This window comes from Mastacembelus armatus, chromosome 5 (assembly GCF_900324485.2).
Source record: "Mastacembelus armatus chromosome 5, fMasArm1.2, whole genome shotgun sequence".
Lineage (NCBI taxonomy): Eukaryota > Metazoa > Chordata > Actinopteri > Synbranchiformes > Mastacembelidae > Mastacembelus > Mastacembelus armatus.
Window position 1 is genome coordinate 6,866,888 of NC_046637.1, and position 20,117 is coordinate 6,887,004.

The 20,117-nt window shown below is 38.3% G+C and overlaps 3 protein-coding genes across 3 annotated transcripts; 1 reads left to right on the forward strand and 2 right to left on the reverse strand.

Moving 5' to 3' along the window:
* The first annotated feature begins 1,131 nt into the window (after nucleotides 1-1,131).
* rplp2 (ribosomal protein, large P2) lies at nucleotides 1,132-3,238 on the forward strand. Its single transcript, XM_026305804.1, has 5 exons — nucleotides 1,132-1,253; nucleotides 2,438-2,561; nucleotides 2,666-2,714; nucleotides 2,798-2,896; nucleotides 3,107-3,238. The coding sequence occupies exons 2-5, from the start codon at nucleotides 2,439-2,441 to the stop codon at nucleotides 3,181-3,183; spliced, it is 348 nt and encodes a 115-aa protein (XP_026161589.1). The 5' UTR covers nucleotides 1,132-1,253; nucleotide 2,438; the 3' UTR covers nucleotides 3,184-3,238.
* A 2,121-nt stretch (nucleotides 3,239-5,359) lies between these two features.
* On the reverse strand, nucleotides 5,360-8,873 carry LOC113130491 (uncharacterized). Its single transcript, XM_026307181.1, has 6 exons — nucleotides 8,633-8,873; nucleotides 7,311-7,930; nucleotides 7,060-7,170; nucleotides 6,752-6,813; nucleotides 6,140-6,400; nucleotides 5,360-5,887 (listed from the first exon to the last, which is right to left on the reverse strand). The coding sequence occupies exons 1-6, from the start codon at nucleotides 8,725-8,727 to the stop codon at nucleotides 5,849-5,851; spliced, it is 1,188 nt and encodes a 395-aa protein (XP_026162966.1). The 5' UTR covers nucleotides 8,728-8,873; the 3' UTR covers nucleotides 5,360-5,848.
* A 7,425-nt stretch (nucleotides 8,874-16,298) lies between these two features.
* LOC113130005 (potassium voltage-gated channel subfamily A member 10) lies at nucleotides 16,299-17,990 on the reverse strand. Its single transcript, XM_026306289.1, has one exon. It carries the CDS (start codon nucleotides 17,988-17,990, stop codon nucleotides 16,299-16,301), a length of 1,692 nt encoding a protein of 563 aa, XP_026162074.1.
* Between the last annotated feature and the right edge of the window lie 2,127 nt (nucleotides 17,991-20,117).

Consider the following 20,117-nt stretch of genomic DNA (forward strand, 5'->3'; position numbering starts at 1 on the left):
GCCTTGCTCCACTTCAGTAAATACAGTGAAGCCCGCCATGCCCTTACTTGGGAGCAGTGGACCTTCAGAGAGAAGGCAAATTATTTTATAGACCGCATCTTCCTTGGGTTCTTGGCCATATTTTCCCTCATGGTGTTGGGAGAATTTGGCTATAAAATGTGGTATGTCACAGACATGAAGAAGAGTGCAGAGTTTGTGTGGTCTTCAGTGGTCTTTCTGTTCAACTGGCTGTTTACTCAGGACAGACAGGAGGAGTTGATTGAACTGTAGTTTGACAATGGAGCTAATGTTAATATACTTAATCTATTGCATAATATACGCAACACTGCTATAAGAGATGATCCCTTGTTTTGTTTTCTACAATGACGCATGTGGTAATACAAATTCCCAGTAAAGAATCTATTTATAGGTACATTTTAGAGAGATATAGTAATGTATTGATGATTTCTGAACTTTATTGCTGACAGAGAATTGATGGTAATAAATAATATGTACAATTAACCCAATCATTGTTCTGTCCTACAGTGTACTACACACAAGATTTACAGCATCACCACCTTCTGGTTGTTGTCCTTTATTTGTTTGCAACATGAACTGTGAAGTCCTCAAGCAGTAGGTATTACTTTGGTACAGAATATGGCAATGGTAATTAGGACTTGAATTTTAAAGCCATTTAAGAGACAATTAAGATGTAAAAATCACCTTTGAATAGACAAAGTTACAAACACTATAACCAGGCGGTGAAAGGGTCTCACATTAAGCATGCACTGATCTAACAATAGAGAGCATGCAACTCTTAAATATGAGGTTTAGTCAATGTTGTAGCTCATTCTTTAAAGTAGTGGATTGTTTAACCTGTGCCTCACTATCCAGTGTCCATCTCGTTTTTGCAATAGTTAATAATATTTATTTCCTACAAAGAAGTCCGAGTCCTGAAGTTCAGCCCAGACTAGACCAGGAGATTCAAAACCTTAAGGTGATGACATGGATTAGAAAAGAAAATTTAGGTTAAAACCAAAGTTGGTCACATTAAAAGGATAAATAAAAACACGTCTGAGATGTATGATATTTTTAAATAGCTGCTGTTAATTAAAAATATAGTCTGTGCTGCGAAATGGTGACGTAGTTTACTGTCATCGGAATGGACCAATGAAATCGACGCTCTCCGGCTCTTCCACCACATCCGACCCCGCCCCTTCCTTCTCCCGGACTTCTTGGCGTGACCGACGTTTCGTGTCTCTTTAGACTTAAAAGTAAGTCACAGAGTCGTGAATTAAAGCCTTTGTGGTCGGTATTTTATGCCGTACGGTGTTTTTAAACACGACGCGTATTCTGCGGTTGTTTTTAGTTACTGGAACATGTGACGTTAGTGGCGTAAAAGTCAGAAATGGAGGACGGTACAAACACGGCGCCATGTTCCGTTAGCAAGGAACCGCATGTGACCGTGTTTGTGGACTAAAACCGGGGGACAGAGCAGCTGCTAACAGGCCAATGATATTACTAACGTTAACAGCGGAATTTCTGTCCCCGTCCTCCAGTCATCTCAGTGTTGTTTATCATTTAAATAAAAGGTTGTAATATACGAACAACAAAAGCTAACGATAGCTAAAACTGGGCTCCTCTCCAGTACAACACTCGCACTGTGGAAGAACCGAGTTACATAAATCAGTAAAGGTATTTAGCCAAAATATGAGTATCCCGAGTCAGAACATCTCTATAACATTATGTTTTTATTTCCTGCATATTATCTTAATATGACGATAAACAAAATCGCCTCCTAGTGGTGATTGGAAGCATTACAGTGATATATATTACATATATATTTATTTGACAAAATGGACCTAGTTAAAGAGAAGTACAGTATTAAGATCAGTTATTCATAATACCACAATTTTGCTTTGTCAGCTGAATATTTAGGGTTTTGGACTGTTGGTCTGGGTTAATATGTACTAATATGTTGTTATTTTTCGGCCAAATTTATTTAGAAAATAATTTAATTGATCATTTAATGTAACTGATTGCTTTCTGTGTTCATTGTTTGGTCCTGTCAGATTCATTTTCTATCATCTCATAAAATGGTGTTAAATGCCAGTCACTGTTTAGTAGTGAAGCTGAAGTTGACATACTGTTTGTTTAGTCTAACCAAAGACAGACGATGGAGAATGATGAGCAGAAAAGCAGGAGTTAGGCTTATAAATTACTGAATAATCATTTAGCAAAATAGTTTTTTGATGATCGATCGGTTACCATTTTGGCTCTAAATTACTGGATTACCAGTTTAACACATGTAAAATCGGCAAAAGCAAGCTTCTTTAGTGTGTGGTGTCATTCAGATTTTTTTCCCCCTGGTTTCCTAGACTTCACAGTGTTGCAGATTTTCTAAATATTTTTACATAAATTGTTCACCTGTCATCTTGTTTCTCTTCTGTCTATGCAGAATGCGTTACGTGGCCGCTTACCTCCTGGCTGTGCTCGGTGGAAACACCAGCCCCTCTGCAAAGGACATCAAGGCCATCTTGAGCAGTGTGGGAATTGAGGCCGATGAGACACGCTTGAACAAAGTATGCACATAACAATGAATATTATGCATTTGGAGAAAACGTTAGATTTTTTTTTCTCATTAAAGATATTGCGTGGTGGAAGTTAAATCATATTTCTTTTATAGGTCATTAGTGAACTTAATGGGAAAGACATCAACGAAGTCATGAACTCAGGTAAAGGCCCTTCAATAAACACAACTGAAGAGTTAAAGATGGCATACATAGCTAAAATTTCAATTTCTCTCCTCTTTTCACAGGCCTCTCTAAGTTAGCCTCTGTACCAGCAGGCGGTGCTGTGGCAGCTCCTGCCGCTGCTGCTGCTGGGAGCGCTGGAGCTGGGGCTGCGCCTGCTGCTGGTCTGTATATACCTCTTATCTGTATATTAAACAGTTGCTTTTTACGTTTCTGTAGGATTACATACAATTTCAGATTGCATTATTATTACATTTCAATAGTCTGTAGACACATTTCATCATAAAAAATGATTATACTGGATATTGGTGCTACTAAAGATTCTTTCTGGCATCTGTAGTATTGATTGTTTTCCTTATGTATTTCCTTTTCAGCGGAAGAGAAAAAAGAAGAGAAGAAAGAGGAATCAGAAGAGTCAGATGAAGATATGGGCTTTGGACTTTTTGATTAATCTTCCTTCTCTGTGTCTAAAAAGCAATAAAAATGTAAAAGGTTTACACAGACAATGTTTTTCTGTCCTTTGATTTGTTTAAAATAGCTCTTACAAATGACGATTATACACAAGTAATTATTCCTAAAGACATTACCATTAAGTGTTCTGGGAATAAAGTGGTTGGCTTTCAGGGTTTGATGTTGAACGCTATTTTGTTACCTACTAAAAATAGTCAAGACCAAACAACCTGTCATCATTAGGCTGTCCAGACCCTGCATGTGGTCAGTTTGTCCAGCTGTTTTCCAGATACCTGAAACCACAAAATGGCACATGCTTAATTAAAGGGACCAGCAAACACAAAGATTGCCACACCACCAAAATTAAAAACATAACTGCTGCTGCTGTCATTCCACAATTGTCAGGTTTTAGTGGTCATCTCATGTATTTAAAGACTTAAGTGATTTTTTGAAGTGATAAATGTTGGCTTGTGAATACAACACAAACAGGCCTTAGGTTGGTACAACAAAAACAAAAAAGCTTGAAATTTTTCAGTTGGAACACAATTTGTACTCACTGAAATGACGTTACTGCCAACTATGCAACGTTTTTTGGTTTGGTTATTGGCAAACTGATCATTTGTATTTTAACAGCTTAAAATGCAAATGATCATGTTCCATGATAACCCAGAAACTATGTAAGCTTGTCATTTATGGAAATTCCAGTAATAGCACAAAGTAAAAATCTGATGGTAAACTTTTTGTCTTGACAGAGCAGAGCACTAGTATTGCACGTACAGGGACACTATGATGCAACAGGGGTGTCACTGTTAATCATTCCAGTGTATTCCCTTCTATGGGGTAAAACTGTAGTTGTTTTAATCACGGCAGAGCCAGAACTGAGTCACCTGTCATTATAATTCATCTTTATGTTCAGCTTTGATTCCATGACACTTTAATTACTCATTAAATTTAAGTAATCCTTGAACGAAATTACCGTAATTTTTCCACCACCTGTGTTTATGCACATCATGTTTTTGACACCTGGTATTGTGTCATCAAATTAAGCAAGGTGAGCTTTGATGCTTTCAATTAAACCTAGGTGTGAGGAAAATGAGACAAAAACTTACCAGAGCTGTAAGAGTTCAGCAACAGGAATGATCTGGATTCAAGGTTCACATTAAAACCAGTTAAGATTTACAGTTCATGTGACAGTAGATTATTGTGTTCACCAAGTGCTTCTCTACTTGCCTTTACTCTAATCCTTTCCCTGGAGTATGTGAGTATATATGTTGCATAGCACTGCTGGAGGCACAAAAATTCCCTTGTGAGCCCATTAGTGGTAGGGTAGGATTCAAGCAGTCCTCTGGTTGGTTGGAAAGATCAACTGCAAAAAAACCTGTTCCACAGGTAAGAGCTATCATTGCATGATAAAACCAAACAGCAAACAGACTGTCACATTCCATCTCATAAATACCTCGCACACTGTTTGCTGGAAGCCGAACATGTCCACAACACATACATGCATTGCACACATTAACAAACATATCAATATAAAAACAGCTTCACGTTATGTTCTCCTTTGTAGATGATTCATTACAAAGCATTTATTGCCATTGCATGTTCAGTTCTGTCTCAGTCATTGTAGGAATGCACTAAAAATGCTGCAAGCTGTTGTCTCTTCAGCTCAGGAGATAAGTAGCAGGAGTACTCAGGTGTGGCAGAATCCAGGTCTTGTTAATGCACCACCTTTTTCCCATCTTGCACTGGCCTGTTAATTCACTCTAGAGCAGTGCTTCCCAGTCTTTTTGACTGGGTACACCTAAAAATATCCCCAACTGCCTGATTTTCATTTATACCAATAGTTCAACCAGGATATTTTTTAGAAGGTCAGTGATGTAAAAATATCCAGCAAAAGGCAACAATTAGAGAATAGGTCTGAAAGGACTGCACACAATTTTAACACAATTGTCTTACAATGCCTCTCATTCATCCTGAAACACCTCTGGAAAACACTGCTCACTGCGATATAAGCCCAAACACCAATAAAGCTTTATAGTGATGTATAGTTGATTAAAAAAATACAAAAAAAACCCCACAAATTTAAGAATTAAATTATGTATTTTTTTTATTAAATTATGTAATATGAATGCCAGCATTCATATAAACAAACATTAACAGTCATGTCAGTTTAGCTTAGCTTCTATTAAGTTTTCTGTTAAGTCATTTTGAAATCTAGAAATGAAACACTAAAGAAAAAAAAAAACAAAACAGCCTTGCCTGCATTATATACATTGCTCTTTTGTAGTATTATAAATTCAGTACATGAATACTGAAAGATTGCTACATGTTTAAGATTGTGTCTACTTTTTAATAATAAGATAAAACAAAGTAAACTGATTGCGTGAGGGACGACTTCTCACCTCAGAAAAATACACACTCAAATCTACCAAAGCCCTTTGAATGTTTTTTTTTAGCAAATATTGCTTAGCAGCAGAATTACACATATTGCAATGTATAATAGTAATAATCATTTATGGACTTACATACTAGCTAGCTTTTCTTCTCTTAAAAATGTTTGCAAAAGGGAAGTCATTCTTGCAACACATTCTCTGCTACGAGTGCTGTTGAGAGAAGTTGAAAAGTTTTCATTTGCACCGATGGTTCTGTTTTTGCACAGCTGTGTTTCAGTCCTCACTGGCAGACCATGGATGATCTGAACATGCCTGCAAAAGACAACAGGAGAGTTCAGCATCTTGCGCTTGTTTTCTTTGAAACATATAGATATGTACATTTGAAAATACGTAGGTATATGTACATTTATACTCCACATATTTAAATACATTTAAGGGAGCAGTTGAGTCAGTATTCATACATGATTTAAACAATAAACAAACACTACAGCTGAAACTTTCAAAGTTGGTGTTCTTGTCTGCTTAAAGTCTTTAGACCTGATTCAGTTGGTTTTTAATTTTTACCTGTTTGTATTCAAATCGGTCCTGTAGATAACGGTTTCCCAATCCTGTAATGTGACCCATATTCTGTCTCGAGAGGCCAGCTATCCTGGCTGTGAAGTCAAGCGTGAAGGCCAGCTTGACCAGCTCAGGTGCAGTGGGTGGGACAGTGAAAGGAATAAAGGTTGGCGATGCCTCTTTCTCCAGATAGGCATCAGCCAACTTCTGGAAGGAAGAGTATGACAGCCCCTGGAAGAAGTTGTTCAGGGTGGGATTATCTTTCAGCTGGAGGAGAGAAGAAGGTAGTGGGTAGTAGTCAGATGTAGAAGTGAAACAATAGTTTCAACCCCCCATAATGTAGAGCAGTCACATGACACACTCTAGTTTGCAAAGTCTCAGAGAAACCATGTGTTTTCTGGTTCCTTTAATAGTTGACTACTGTTTTAAACTTTGTCATGGTGCTTACTAGGAAACAGACAATATTTGACACATGCAAAACATCATTCAATAGAACAGACAGATGATATTCAACTGTATATAGAAAAGGCTGGCTTCATATGTTGACTTTATGGTACCTTTTATGGAGGGTTTTTTTCTTTTTGTTGAAACAGTTTTTTTTTAGCAATAAATACTAACCTTGTCGTCTATGGCGTCACCCTGTTCCTTTGTCAAGGCGATAATTCTGTTGATAACTTCCTCTGAGAAAATACAAAAGCAAAAGCAAGGGGAAGCATAATTAAAATAGGACAACATGACTGTGATGTATCCAAACTGTTCACAAACTAACTTTAACAGAGAAATATTTTTTGTGTGGCGCAAGTTCCCTTTCCTCTTATCAAACTTCCTACCATTACTTGCTAAATTGCTTAAAGAAGGTAGTTGTCATTTGACATTTTAATATTCTAACAGTGGCCTAATGAACAGAAAGAGAAACCATTTCTTACCATCTGAGAGAGTTTGAACTTCCTCTTTTTCTTTGACCTCAAGGACAATTTTTTCCAGTTCCTCTGAGACCTTCTCGTAGTAAGAGTATGTTGGCTCTACACTGATAACACCTGCAAAGCAGCATATAGTTATTTATACGTACTTCTGCAAAAAAAAAAAGAAAAGGACTCACTTGAGAATCGTACCGTTTGACACTTCTTATCACACCATAGGCTTCATTTAAACAGTCACATTCAATCTCCAAACTTACCTTCAACTCCTGTGATATCAGCTGGGTTGATGTCTTTAGTGGGTTTAACTGGTTTTATCAGAGACAGCCTTTTAGAGAACCTTCTCTTTATAGACCTTCTTCTCATGGACCTCTTTTTGGGTAAAGTGACTGGAGTTGTAGGCAGGCAGGTGGTCACAGCTTCAGAGTCCTCGTTTTCTTCCGTGGTCTCTGGCATCTCTGAAGGACTGTCTGGCTCTTCATCTTTATCCTCATTATTCTTCCGAAAGAAAATGCCAAATACATTTTTCCAAAATGAGGGTTTCTTGCTCTTCTTATTCTTTTTGGAGAGTTTCTCTACTTCTTCAGGAAGTGTCTCAGGTTGGGATGTAGGGGTTTCTTCCGCAAACACTGTGCTAGAGTCTTTATTGTGGAAATCATCCATCAAGTGAAGGGAAGGATCACTGGAATGTCGTCTTTTCTTTTTGGTCACCCACTTTTCTTTCCTTCCAACCATTTTATCCCCCACTGCCCCATCATTTAGGCTGAGGCTGCGCTTGACGTAAACCTCCAGCAGACGGATTGTGTCACTGTGAGGTACCAAAATCAGCTGTCCGTTATTCGGCCTTTGTTTTTCCACCTGTGTTTCCATGGTAGGATCACTACAAAAAGAAGAAAACACCCATACAATAGGTTATTAGATTGTTTTACACTGAACATCTTCAAAGTCCAATTGCAAATCACAATGCAGACAATGAGCTCTATGAATAAAGCCTTTATAAAGTTGTCTCTTTACAGAGTTACTTTCCAAGCAAAATTGCCAAACAGTGCTTGGTATTTATATTCTCCTATCTATTAATAAACTGCACATCTTTTTGAGACGTCAAGTGTATGTTTTAAATACATTTTCTGACACTGTATCAGCAAAACAGCTGATTTATAATAAATAATCTTTTGTTGCAACCAAAGACTTTTTAAAGGTGCAAGCATCAATTAACCTATTTTCTTGTTTAAGCTGTTCAGCCTATAGAATAGAGAACAGTGAAGAACTCCATGCTGGGTTATTCAGATAGTTTGTTTTTCTAACCAAAATCCAAATAAGGTCATAACTTTCACAGAACTGACAAAGCCTGAAAAAAATGTACTTCAAAAACAACTTAGACAACTAACCGATTATTAAAAGCCAGTTAGGTGTAGGTTAGTTATTATTAATAGATAATCGGTTTAGCTTGATACTAGAGAGCAGAGACAGTAGATTCTAGTCGTAGAAATGTACAGTCAAACGACGAACAAATGTCTTATAGCTGTAATGTCCCACAGTCTTTCAAGGCTCCAGGCCACAGAGACAGTAAGTGTGGACCCACCTGGTCTCCTTCACCGCCAGCAGACCCGTTGAACTCCTTACTAAGATCCGTGTCACGGTGGTCGCTGAACGTAGCTCGGTTTTAAACTGAGGCATCTTTTGTTCCCGTTCGCAGGATCGTCCACGCCCGCACGGACACGTCGCTGCGTTCTTTCCTCACCTGTCGCAGAATGTGGGCGGGAGCGGGAAAATAATCACCTGGTTCAGTATTATCACAGGACTCTTGTTTACGGTTTCAAGTAGCTCTCGGTTCGCCTCTTAGTTCAGTTTTCCAGGAACTACTTGTCAGTTTCCTATCAGCTGCTGCCTGAGAGTTAACTCAGGGGTTTCTCATCTGCTGCAAACATGTTCAGATTGAGGCTGATATTTTTTTTTTAGATTGGTAACATAAACTACATCTACACTACATTGTGTTTATATGTGAACAGTAGAAACATATGAACTCTTTACAGTGTGAACACTTCTTTTTTTAATATGATTAACTTAAGAGACCAGAAAAGGTCAAATGTATGTATTTCTATAAGAGGTCAAAGATTATTTATTTATTTTATAGAAAAAGAAAATTAGTAGAGAAATTAAACAAGTTTAAGTTAAATTGGTTTTTAATTCAAATGTAATTTGACATAGGACCTAAGACCCAGTGTGGCACCTACAGTAATAAAATAGTAATACATTTGGCAGCGACTAAGTACTTTTCTCAGGTACTTGATACGACAGATCAATGCAGATTACAGGACGTGTTATCTGCATATGTGTTTACATATAAGACTTCTGATTTAGCCAAGTTTCTGTTCAGTGCTCAACATCAGCAAATGAGTGTTGGTATAAAATCTTTTAACCTGTTTTTTTTCTTTTTGTCTTCACTGATGTTAATGAAATCCTGGGCACCTAAATAAATTATTTGATTGTGACCTACAATGTGTCAAAAAGTTTCCATTAAAAGTTGAAAAATAATAAAATGTATAGCTTATTATCCACATATATTACAGAAGGTATTATTTTTCAGTCTGATGGGTTTATTGTTATGTTATATGTTATTGACTGGGTGCCTTTATCTGTTTATTATATTTTATAGTGAAATTTCTATGTTTCAGTAAATGTAAGCTGCTGGATGATCTGAATTTCCCCCATGGGGGATGAATAAAGTATCTATCTAATGGGCTGAGTTTCCTCCAAGCTATATGAGTAACCCAAATCAATCAGCACAGCACCTTACACCTTTGTTAATCACTTAACACACACAACATGCCTGTAAGCTAACAGTGCTGTTATGACGTCACCTCAAACTGTTTCCCCAGATTGTGTAACTGCTATATTTCCCTCACAGTCTGCAGCCATGAGCTGGGATCGGCCTAATAAAGTGCCTGTCCACGTTTTCCAGGACATTATTATAATCACATCTCAGTCTTTCATAATTTATGTCAGTCAGCCAACAAATTTTCACAAACACTACATCTAACTTTGATTAATCTTCTCTCTCCCTAATTCACTGGAAACTTTGACACATTTTCTACAATTCAAAGCCAAATTACTGTCACACTTTACAGGAATATAACTGGTTTTTAAGTGTAGCAGCTTCTATTGTTTGTCTTCCATCACTTGCAGAAACTTTATCTGTCTTTAGTCATAGACATTTCCCCAGAATGGATAAAAGGGAAAAGCCTCACAAATTTAACTGTGACCTAGTATCACAGAGCTGATTCTTTCGCCATGAAAAACCAGGACACGCAGATTGAAGGCTGACCATTATGGTGGAAAATGTTGCACTGTCGAATCATTTGAATTCTTCTCAGATGACCTGAGATAGACAGCACGGTGTTAACATTGTACTGCTTCAAAGAAAAGCTGAAACATACATTTACACCACATGTACTGTACATCTATGATCCTGGCAAACACTGTGGACTAACCTGAGTTTACAGGCTTAAAATTGTTAAACGTGTTTTGTCAGCAGAAGCCACAGTTGTTTGTGGGCAAAATAACTCTTCTCTGCTGCAACAAGTGAGCTGACCAACTCACAGAAACACTTATAAAGTAGTTAAACAAAAACTTCCAGCAGATTGATTTTGTGCAGTACCACAGGAAAGCCAAAAGGTGTCATGCTAAACACAAACAGCCTCTCCCTGCTGTCTCTGCTACAAAGAAAAAAAAAACAAAACTGTGCTGCTCCAGTAAATTATAAAACCTGTCACTAGTTCCCTCTAGGCAGTACATGAACTCAAGTACTGCACTTAAGCACACATACGAAGGGCTTGTACTTTGTACTTGTATTTCCAGTTCATACTGCTTCCTACTTTGCTATAATTCAGGTGGAAAATATAGTATTTTGTGATACACTATCTGAGTGGTTAGCACTGTTGCCTCACAGCAAGAAGGCTGTGGGTTCACAAGTCAGCCTCGTGGGTTTTCTCCAGGTACTCCAGTTTCCTATATTTATTTAACAACTTTACATGCACATTGCTTTACATACATATAATGATCTAACAAAATCTGATTTATTGTTATAGTGTAAACTATGCTATAAATTAAATAAACTATCACTGTCCAGTGTAATTTGAAGAATCCAATAACATAATATATTCCTTATATATGTGCAATATGGAGAGTTATTTTTCTATGAGAGCTTTTTTTTTTAAGTATATTTTCCAACTTTTAGTTACATGATTTGAATCTTTCCATCACTACTGCCTATCTTAGCTTAAGTACCTTGCTCAATCGCACTTCAGTAAGTCTTTCTTTTTCTCTACTTACTTCCTGCCAGTCAGCCTGAGGTTTCAAAAGAGCATTCTTTACAAGAATTGCATATTTTCCGATAGATTCAATTCTTCTTTACTCTAAATGCACACAGCAAGTGCCAGTACAAGGAAACGCAATAGCCTACAGCATTTAACCAAAAAGTGCAAACAGGAGCAGATGTGCATATTGAGACATTTAAAAGGTAAAGTACAGAATAAGCAACTTTGTATGGAAGCATGTAGCAATATATACTGCATGTAATATTGGTGAGTTAGTTAACACAACAATCCAGTTTATTTCATAATTTTGGGTCCATGTAATTTCATTTTTAATTTAAGAGCTTCTCCTTTGGTTGAAGTAGTAATATTTTTCATTGTCTGAATAATTAGCACAGTAGTGTCATCCAGACTCAGTGTATTGCTCCACATCTGGTCTACAATTAGAGTAAATTTCCAGTTGTCTCAGATGTGAAAAACAGTCTGTGGTCACCTGAGGGCAATGTGTCACCTACTGTCTAATCCCATGTGATACTTCTGTTCACCTTCTTCATTTTTCATGGGTGTTATAAGCAGGACAAATGTGAGAGTCACATTTCGTCCCACAAGGTCTGGTCATTGACCTCCAGGGCTGACGCACTGCAGTGGAGCAGTCACCATGCAGTTACGTGTCATAAATCTTTATCTCCTTGAATCATTACTCACCCTCTCCAATTCTCCAATCATAAAATGATAGATGGGAATAGCTACTAAAACATGCTCAAACAGATACTGCAGAATACATTAGCTCTCTGAATGCTCAAGCAAAGTATTACTTACCTATGCATACAATTTAACCTAAATGCTTTATTGATTTACTTTGATATTGATTATAATGACTTCTTAATACACTGAGGTTCAGTCATCATTGTTTCTTTGGGCCAATATAAATTATTAAGGTAAACCCAAATGTCATTTGTATAATTAAAGACAAACTTTTAGATCACTTGTCATTTCACCAAAGGGAAATTATATTAGTGAATCTGTTAATGCGCAACAGTTTTATATTTTTCTATCAACATCAGTAGTAGTATCTATTTTCCTTGAAAACTGATGTTAAAAAGATGGTAAAACTTTTATTACCAATAATAAACACATTCCTACAGAAGATTGAAATCATATAGCTCAATAACCGAGTACAAAGCTACTGCTAACCATTTCACAGTTTCCCAGAAAACAATGTAAGACACTATATAACAAGGTATATCCCAGTTATTCTGACAGAGCAAAAATGTAGGAATTTCCAGAACAAGAGATGCAAATGAAAAATGATAAAGTGAATGATTTTCCCCAAAGTGCAGAGTATATATAGTGTATATGTAGAGTATAGTGTTATCACGTGTCAGGATGAGTCTCCATCACCAACAGTAAGAAGCAGGGTGTGTCCACCTGCCCTTCCTTAATCCTCTCCAGTGCTGAGAGAGCAGATGGAGTACCTCACAGGCTCAGTTTCACTTGTGCCAAAAATATGTTGTTCAATGTTTATACTGCAGAAGATTTTTTTCCTTTTAGTTTCACAACATTAGCCCCATGGTCAATTTAAAAGCTGGAAAGGCAATGCCTGAATGTTCTTGGTCAGCAAAGTCAGGGTATCCATGTCTCAAGTAATACTGTAGGTGAGCATGGCTGAACTTTAGTCAACATTAAACCTACAAGGATTTATCTGCCACTCAGTGTTAAATCTGCTGCGTTTCAAAGCACCACTGCATTTGCACTTCGATCAGAAACGTAATGGCAAGGTCACTGCAGCGGTGATCCAGCCGGGTGCCACCATGTGCTCTGTCCTGCATGCATAAGCGTTACGGTCATTGGAAGGAACTAGAGACTTTGGAGGGAATTAATCCAGAGACAAGCTGCCCAGTTCCAAGTGACTTTACCCACTGGAGGGCGTGAACTACTGTACACAGGCTGCTGTCTGTGCAGGTCTGAAATTGGCTTATAACGTGCCTGCTGACAAAAGAGTAACACAATCTACTGATATGAGTCTCCCTGTCTGAGCGTTCGTGTCACCGACTTGAAGATTAAAGGAAAGAGTCATGCAACTGTGATATTTTTGGATCTATTTAGGGTCTGAGTACAGTCTGCTGTGTCATAGTGACTGGACCATCTGGTGGTCTCTGAATGATTTCTTGGGGTGAATCTTTATCATAGGCATGATAGATATGATCTCTTTGTGGAAAATCCAATGAATTATAAATGTCAGGCTCACATTGTCTTTGACCTTGCCAGAGCCACCTGTCTCTTAGATGCAAAATGCTATCAGGGCTCCTGTTTGGGATATCACTGTACGATCAGTGATCAGCAGGGCAAAAGGGGCTGCCTGCTGACCTGAGCGTTAACTAGAGATCAACAGGCCTTTTAATGGACTGCAAAAGACAGCCAATATGCTTCAGTATAAAGTGACTTAAACTGCCTTGTCTTACTGAGGCAAAAAGAAAATCTAAAATTACAAGCATACAAAAAGTGCACAGAGAAGATGTCTGTACTGCATTAACTTAATGAATGAGAATGTTTCCCTGATGTGTCTGTACAGGACAGTACAGCAGAGTGAAACAGCCAGCTTGTAGCCTTGGAGGCCAAGATAGATAATCTTATAAATGATTCATTTGATCTGCATATTTAATTTGGTGCTGCTGCTGCTGCTTTTGACGCTATCCCAGTTAAAGGCATTGTCAAGCACACAGCACCAGAAATTTTCCATCAAACAATGAAAGAGTCGTATCAATTCTATGACACTTATTTGCTCAACATCCATTACAGTAACAAAAATGCCTCAAACAAAACTCCATTTTGATCTTACCAGTTATTTTTAGCCACAATGTATTCTACTCATTCTGTCAATAGATAACAGGCTTGTTACAGAACACACAGTGAGAAACGTCTGCTCCTCCAGTCTGCCATCTATATCACGACACCAGATGTAAAGCTATATATAAAACCCCCAACCTGGCGCTTTTCCCGTCTTGTGATGTGACACATTATTAGTCAGGATTCACGGGGGAAATTTTTTGGATGGAGACAGCGAGGGATGGAGAGAGGAATGCCATCATGATATCACTGAGAACCCGCAGTGAGAATGTGTTAACAGATAACACGAGGTGTTAATGAGTATTCAGCCCTGAAGCCATACACTGACACCTACATCTCCATTAATCACTATTATTGTTGAACACAGGAAAAAAAAAATTAGTTTAAAAACTTTAAAATAGCTTGTTTGCATAATATCACAGGTACAATATCAAATAAAATGCAATCTTCACACAGTTCGGATACACATTTAATGAAAGGCACTCTTTAAAGAATAAGTAAAACATAGCAAATTATGACACTGTGTACTGTACATAGTTGCACATACAGTAACAGTTCTCAAATATTAAGTGCTTCATAACATATTAAAGTGCTGAGTACCAGCGTGACTAAATGATGTCACCTCATTGCATTTCATGTTTAACAGTTATTGCTTTTTCAAGGAGTTAAAATATAAGAGAGAGCTTCCCACTCATGTCATCATTATTGCATATTGTAGGATAATTAGAAAGGCATTGATTGAGTTACAATTACATCTGCTGTCATTTCTACACAAGCTGTATTTATATGTTTCGGAAACTCTCATACAGTATGTTTTCCTGTTTGAAATGTGGCATGCATATATGGAACCAATTCATGTTTTCTTGATCAGACACAAACGCCAATATCTGTTGCCATATTCAGCCAAAGTATCGGCTTTGTCACATGGAATATAATGATCATCTCTATATTATTAAAATACCATTTAGATAGCTACAACAAATATGTCAAACCTTGGATTATTTATAAGAGTTAAACCTAATATCCGCACGTTACACCATGCAATACAAATGAGAAAACAGTTAAATCAAAAAGTTCAGTCTTTGTCCTCTATTCTGTCAATCTGATCACAAATTTTATATATATATCATCTCATTTTACTATACATTGTAATAAAAATGTTTCCCCTGCCAACAGCTGATGGTGTAAGCATTTTTTGAAAAAAAAACTCTGCAATGAATTGATAGGATTCTTAAAGGTTAAATTCACATTATAATGACATGTTAGAGAGTGATTGCATATATAGTTGATCTTCATAATCTGGTGCAAAAATGCAAATAGATAAAAAAAAAAAAAACAACCTGTAAGTGAAACTGCTACATGCATGTACTGCCTATACTATAATACAGTGAATTAAGCAGTTTTGTTTGATTTATATTTTGCAGCCTACTGCAACCTGTCTTTCAGCTTAATAGGAGACGTGCTATCATGAAAACTATTTATTGCATAGATATTGTTACACTTTGTCATATGGAGAAGTGCTGCCAACTGAGCATTCACAACTATAGATTTGCTGATAGTACAATGTGTGAGTTGATCCTCCTCTTACCCGTCCTTGAAAATCCTGCCAGGTCCTAACTAGATTTTGCTGAATATGAAAAAGTGCAGACTAACTTGGAAATGCTACGCAATTTGGGCTACGATTTCCATCCTAAATGCTAAAATTGTCAAAAATGTCCTTGATTTCTTTTTTTTTTTCTGTGGGATAAGCGTACTGTGATACAAACCAAAATGACTTTTTTCAATTTACTTTGCCTTCCACGTCTATATTTACTCTAACAATGTAAATCTTTAAGGAAAAATGCAGTACAAATGTGTCATCGCATTTTTCTTCAAACTGCACCGAATGAAAGTTAAGTATACCTTTCACTTCCTCTTATCAAAGATAACTGACACAGCAGTTGCCGAGTTGTGTTAATTGCACTTTGACACATCCACAAGCAGACAGGCAGCTTGTGTAAAGGCTGTCTCACTATCGATACTGCAATAACTAACTGATATGTTTGTCCATGTGTTGTTCATGCCCTTGAAATAATTACTTTAGTCTCTCTAGCAGTGCATGCCATTCTTCTCATTCTGCCAGGTGCCATTGCTTTTGTTTAGTGAAGGTGTGCTTCCATATTTGTTAGCAGCTGACATTTTCTGGGCAGCCTCAGCTGCAGCATCGATCATCTGTTTCTCCTCCTGTTCAGTCTCACGGTGGTAAAAATAGTTAAAGTTGGAGACAATTACAGGGACGGGCAAGGCAATGGTCAGGACCCCCGCGATGGCACAAAGAGTGCCGACCATTTTGCCTCCCATGGTGATGGGGCACATGTCTCCATAGCCCACAGTGGTCATCGTCACCACAGCCCACCAGAAGCCATCAGGGATGCTAACGAACTGCGTTTGGGGCTCATCCACTTCTGCAAAGTAGATGGCACTTGAGAATAGGATGACTCCTATAAAAAGGAAAAAGATGAGCAGCCCCAGTTCCCGCATACTGGCTTTCAAGGTCTGACCCAAGATCTGAAGGCCTTTTGAATGTCGGGAGAGCTTAAAGATTCTGAAAACTCTAACTAGACGGATGATTCTTAAGATTGCAAGGGACATATTCTGGCCAGAGTTCACATCATCATCCGGGGTTGTAGCCAGCTCTGTGCCTAAGGTTACAAAGTAGGGAATTATAGAGACTATGTCAATAATATTCATGATGTTATTGAAGAATTCACTTTTGCTGGGGCACACCACAAAGCGGACGCAAACTTCAAAGCAGAACCAAATGATGCAAATAGTCTCCACAATAAAAAAGGGGTCCGTTAAATAAGCTATCACATTTTTAGTGGCAGGATGAGGGGCAGAACTGCCTTGGGTGCCATTGATACCTTGGTTTAACCCTGGGAGGTCATTGTCCTCCCTGAACTCTGGCAGAGTCTCCAGGCAGAAGATGAAGATGGAAATGACGATAACAAACACAGAAACCAGCGCTACAGATTTGGCTGCGCTGGAGCTCTCTGGGTATTCGAATAAAAGCCAGAATTGTCGTTGGAGTTCATTGGTGGGCAAAAGTACCTCTGGTTCTTTAATAAACCCTTCATCTTCACGGAACTGCTCCATTGCATCATGACCCAACTCATAGAAAACAATTTCATTAGCAAAAACATCTAAGGGAACATTGGCTGGCCTGCGGATCCTCCCTCCAGACTGGTAGTAGTACAAAATCCCATCAAAGGACGGGCGGTTTCTGTCAAAAAAGTATTCATTTCTCATCGGGTCAAAGTAGCTTATCCTTTTCATGGGATCACCAAGCAGCGTCTCTGGAAACTTATTCAAGGTGCTAAGCTGGGTCTCAAACATCAGGCCAGAAATATTGATGACAACTTTCTCATCTTTTTCTTCCATGTAGTGCTTTTCAAACAAATCTTCATTCTCATAGCAATCCTTTGCCATCTTACTGAAGACGCTGTCTGTGGGAGACTCGCTGTTGATCAGGAGCTTCAGATTAGAGATCAAACTCCCACTGCTGGAGTTTGCTTTCGTGGTCAGAGTTAGTGGAGTGGATGGTGACAACCCATCTTGGCCAGACTGATGTGCACATCGTCGTCTGTGTGGCGACTGATTAGGGGAAGTCAGACGGCGAGTTAACCGATTCTGATCAGGGGCCTCTGAGGTGGGTGAAGTTGGGTACCCGGAGTCATTCGGGTCACCCAGGTTGATACCGACATCATCCATGTTCTCAAAATTAACAAGAGGCACCTCCATCGCCAAATTTGTCCAAGAGCTCTGTCTATCAGCCTGGTTTGTGCATAGGAGACACAACCATCAGTGCCACGCTGAAGATCCTGGCTGGATCTCCCTTTCACCGGTTTTCATGCAGGTAGCTCTATGCTACTGTTGAATTCAGCTTTTTATGTGATCTGTAGAAGAAAGGCGGAAAATGAGTGTTGTGCTAAATTTTGTTAAATGGTGCTATACAGTTTTGTGGATAAAGAGGTTTTCCTGCCTGCCCTGTTTGCATCAGCAAAGAAGGTGCCATCTGATACTTGGCTTGGTATTTTTTCTCTCCAATGACCTAAACGAAAACACCAACTCCGCAAGTTTGGCTGTGAAAGTGCTTATACGGAGCATGGATAGTATTATTGCTGATCATGTGCTATAAAACTGAACATGTTTCATTTTCTTATGGAAAAACATCTTGAGTCTTGATTTATGACTGAAAGCAAAAACTCATCAAAACCAGAACACGTTTATTATTCCCTTCTTAAATGGTTGAACACCAGTTTCTGACTTGATTAATGCAAACTAAATCTGTTTCGGTATCGTGTATATCTATGCAGCTATTCATTATTCCACTTGTCTGGTTCGGACAGGTACAGTAACCAAATCCTGACACACACTTTAAGCTGCAAACCTCTGTGTCCTCTTGACACCAAAGGCCCTGTCCACTCAAAGAGACTCATCTGGTTCTATTCCTATTCACAATGCACAAGACAAAGTAACAGTGATAAGATATAAACTATGTAAGGACATCATGAAAGGGCATGTGCGAAAAATAATCGATTAATTTTGCCATGTCAACAAAGAGTGGTTATTGAGTCCAAGAGAACGGACAGTTGAAAAGTATAGTTAACATCAGGACATGGACAATTTTGATTGTTTCTATTTTCAACTTTTGCTGGTAAAATGCTGCTCTTATCACTGAACTAATTTTGCCTTTGCTTGCATTGAGCTGACCCTGAGAGAAGATAGATCCACTGATGTCACTACCTTAAAAAGATCAGAATATCAACACCCCAAAATCCATGCAAACAGTTTAAATCCAGCTGTGTGCAGATGTCTGCACCACTCACCCGTGTCTCCGGCTCTGCAGAAGTTGTCGTGCCCTCTCTACCCTACCCGGCAGCTCCGCTCTGTTCCCCTCTTCCTCCCTTCACCCTCTCCCTCATCCAGACTCACAGTCAAGAGAGTCTAGCTCTAATAAAGCTCCCATTGGGTAATTTAACACCCTATACGAAACCAGAGACGCCTGAGGTACACACACGCATACTCACCAACATACACATGTGCAGACGCACAAACATTAGACAAACAAATGCCAGCAATTTGTTAGATTTTGAATCACCTGGATCACCTGGCTTGTTCTCACTGCTCCCTCTTCCGTCAGTGGGATAAGTAAAGACTTTATAGGTAGTTCTCAAAGATTTACCCTGCAGGAGCCAATCGCAGCTTCTTTAGGTGAAGGGACCCACTCTTTCCCCCCTTTAATGCAGAGTAAGCACACAGATGGACAGCAGGATCATTCAATCCACCCTCACCTAAGGGATTATACTCTTTTCTTTTCCTGTTACAGTATTTGCCATAGCTCCCAATACCCGCAGAAGCGCAAACCTGACCTTGGGGGGGGATTCCGGTTCCCCATTTACATCCTTATAATACATGCTCACATGAACTGTTGTTTTACAAATCTTTACCAATATCTATAGTCAACTTTTATTTTCTTTTTATAGTAGTCCTGCTGTGCTGTCTTGATGCCAATCTATAAACACTCAGTTTTGGTTTGGAAAAACAAAAACTATGAAGTGCACAATCAATTATTTATAAATATTTACATTTATTCTGGGCAAATGTTTTCCCCAGGGGGGTTAAGTATATATTTGTAAAACGATTAATAGGGCAGATAGAGACCAAGCTCTTTTCCAAGAAAATCCTGATGTGGTGGTGTTTTTTTTTTTTTTTTTAAATTTGTCACTTCAGCACCTGAAACTCAAGGTCTGTCAGATTAAAAAAGTGACATGCCTAAATAAAAGGATAAACTCTAATACAGAAAAACTATACTATATATATATATATATATATATATTTCTTCAGTTCTCACAAATTCACCAGAGA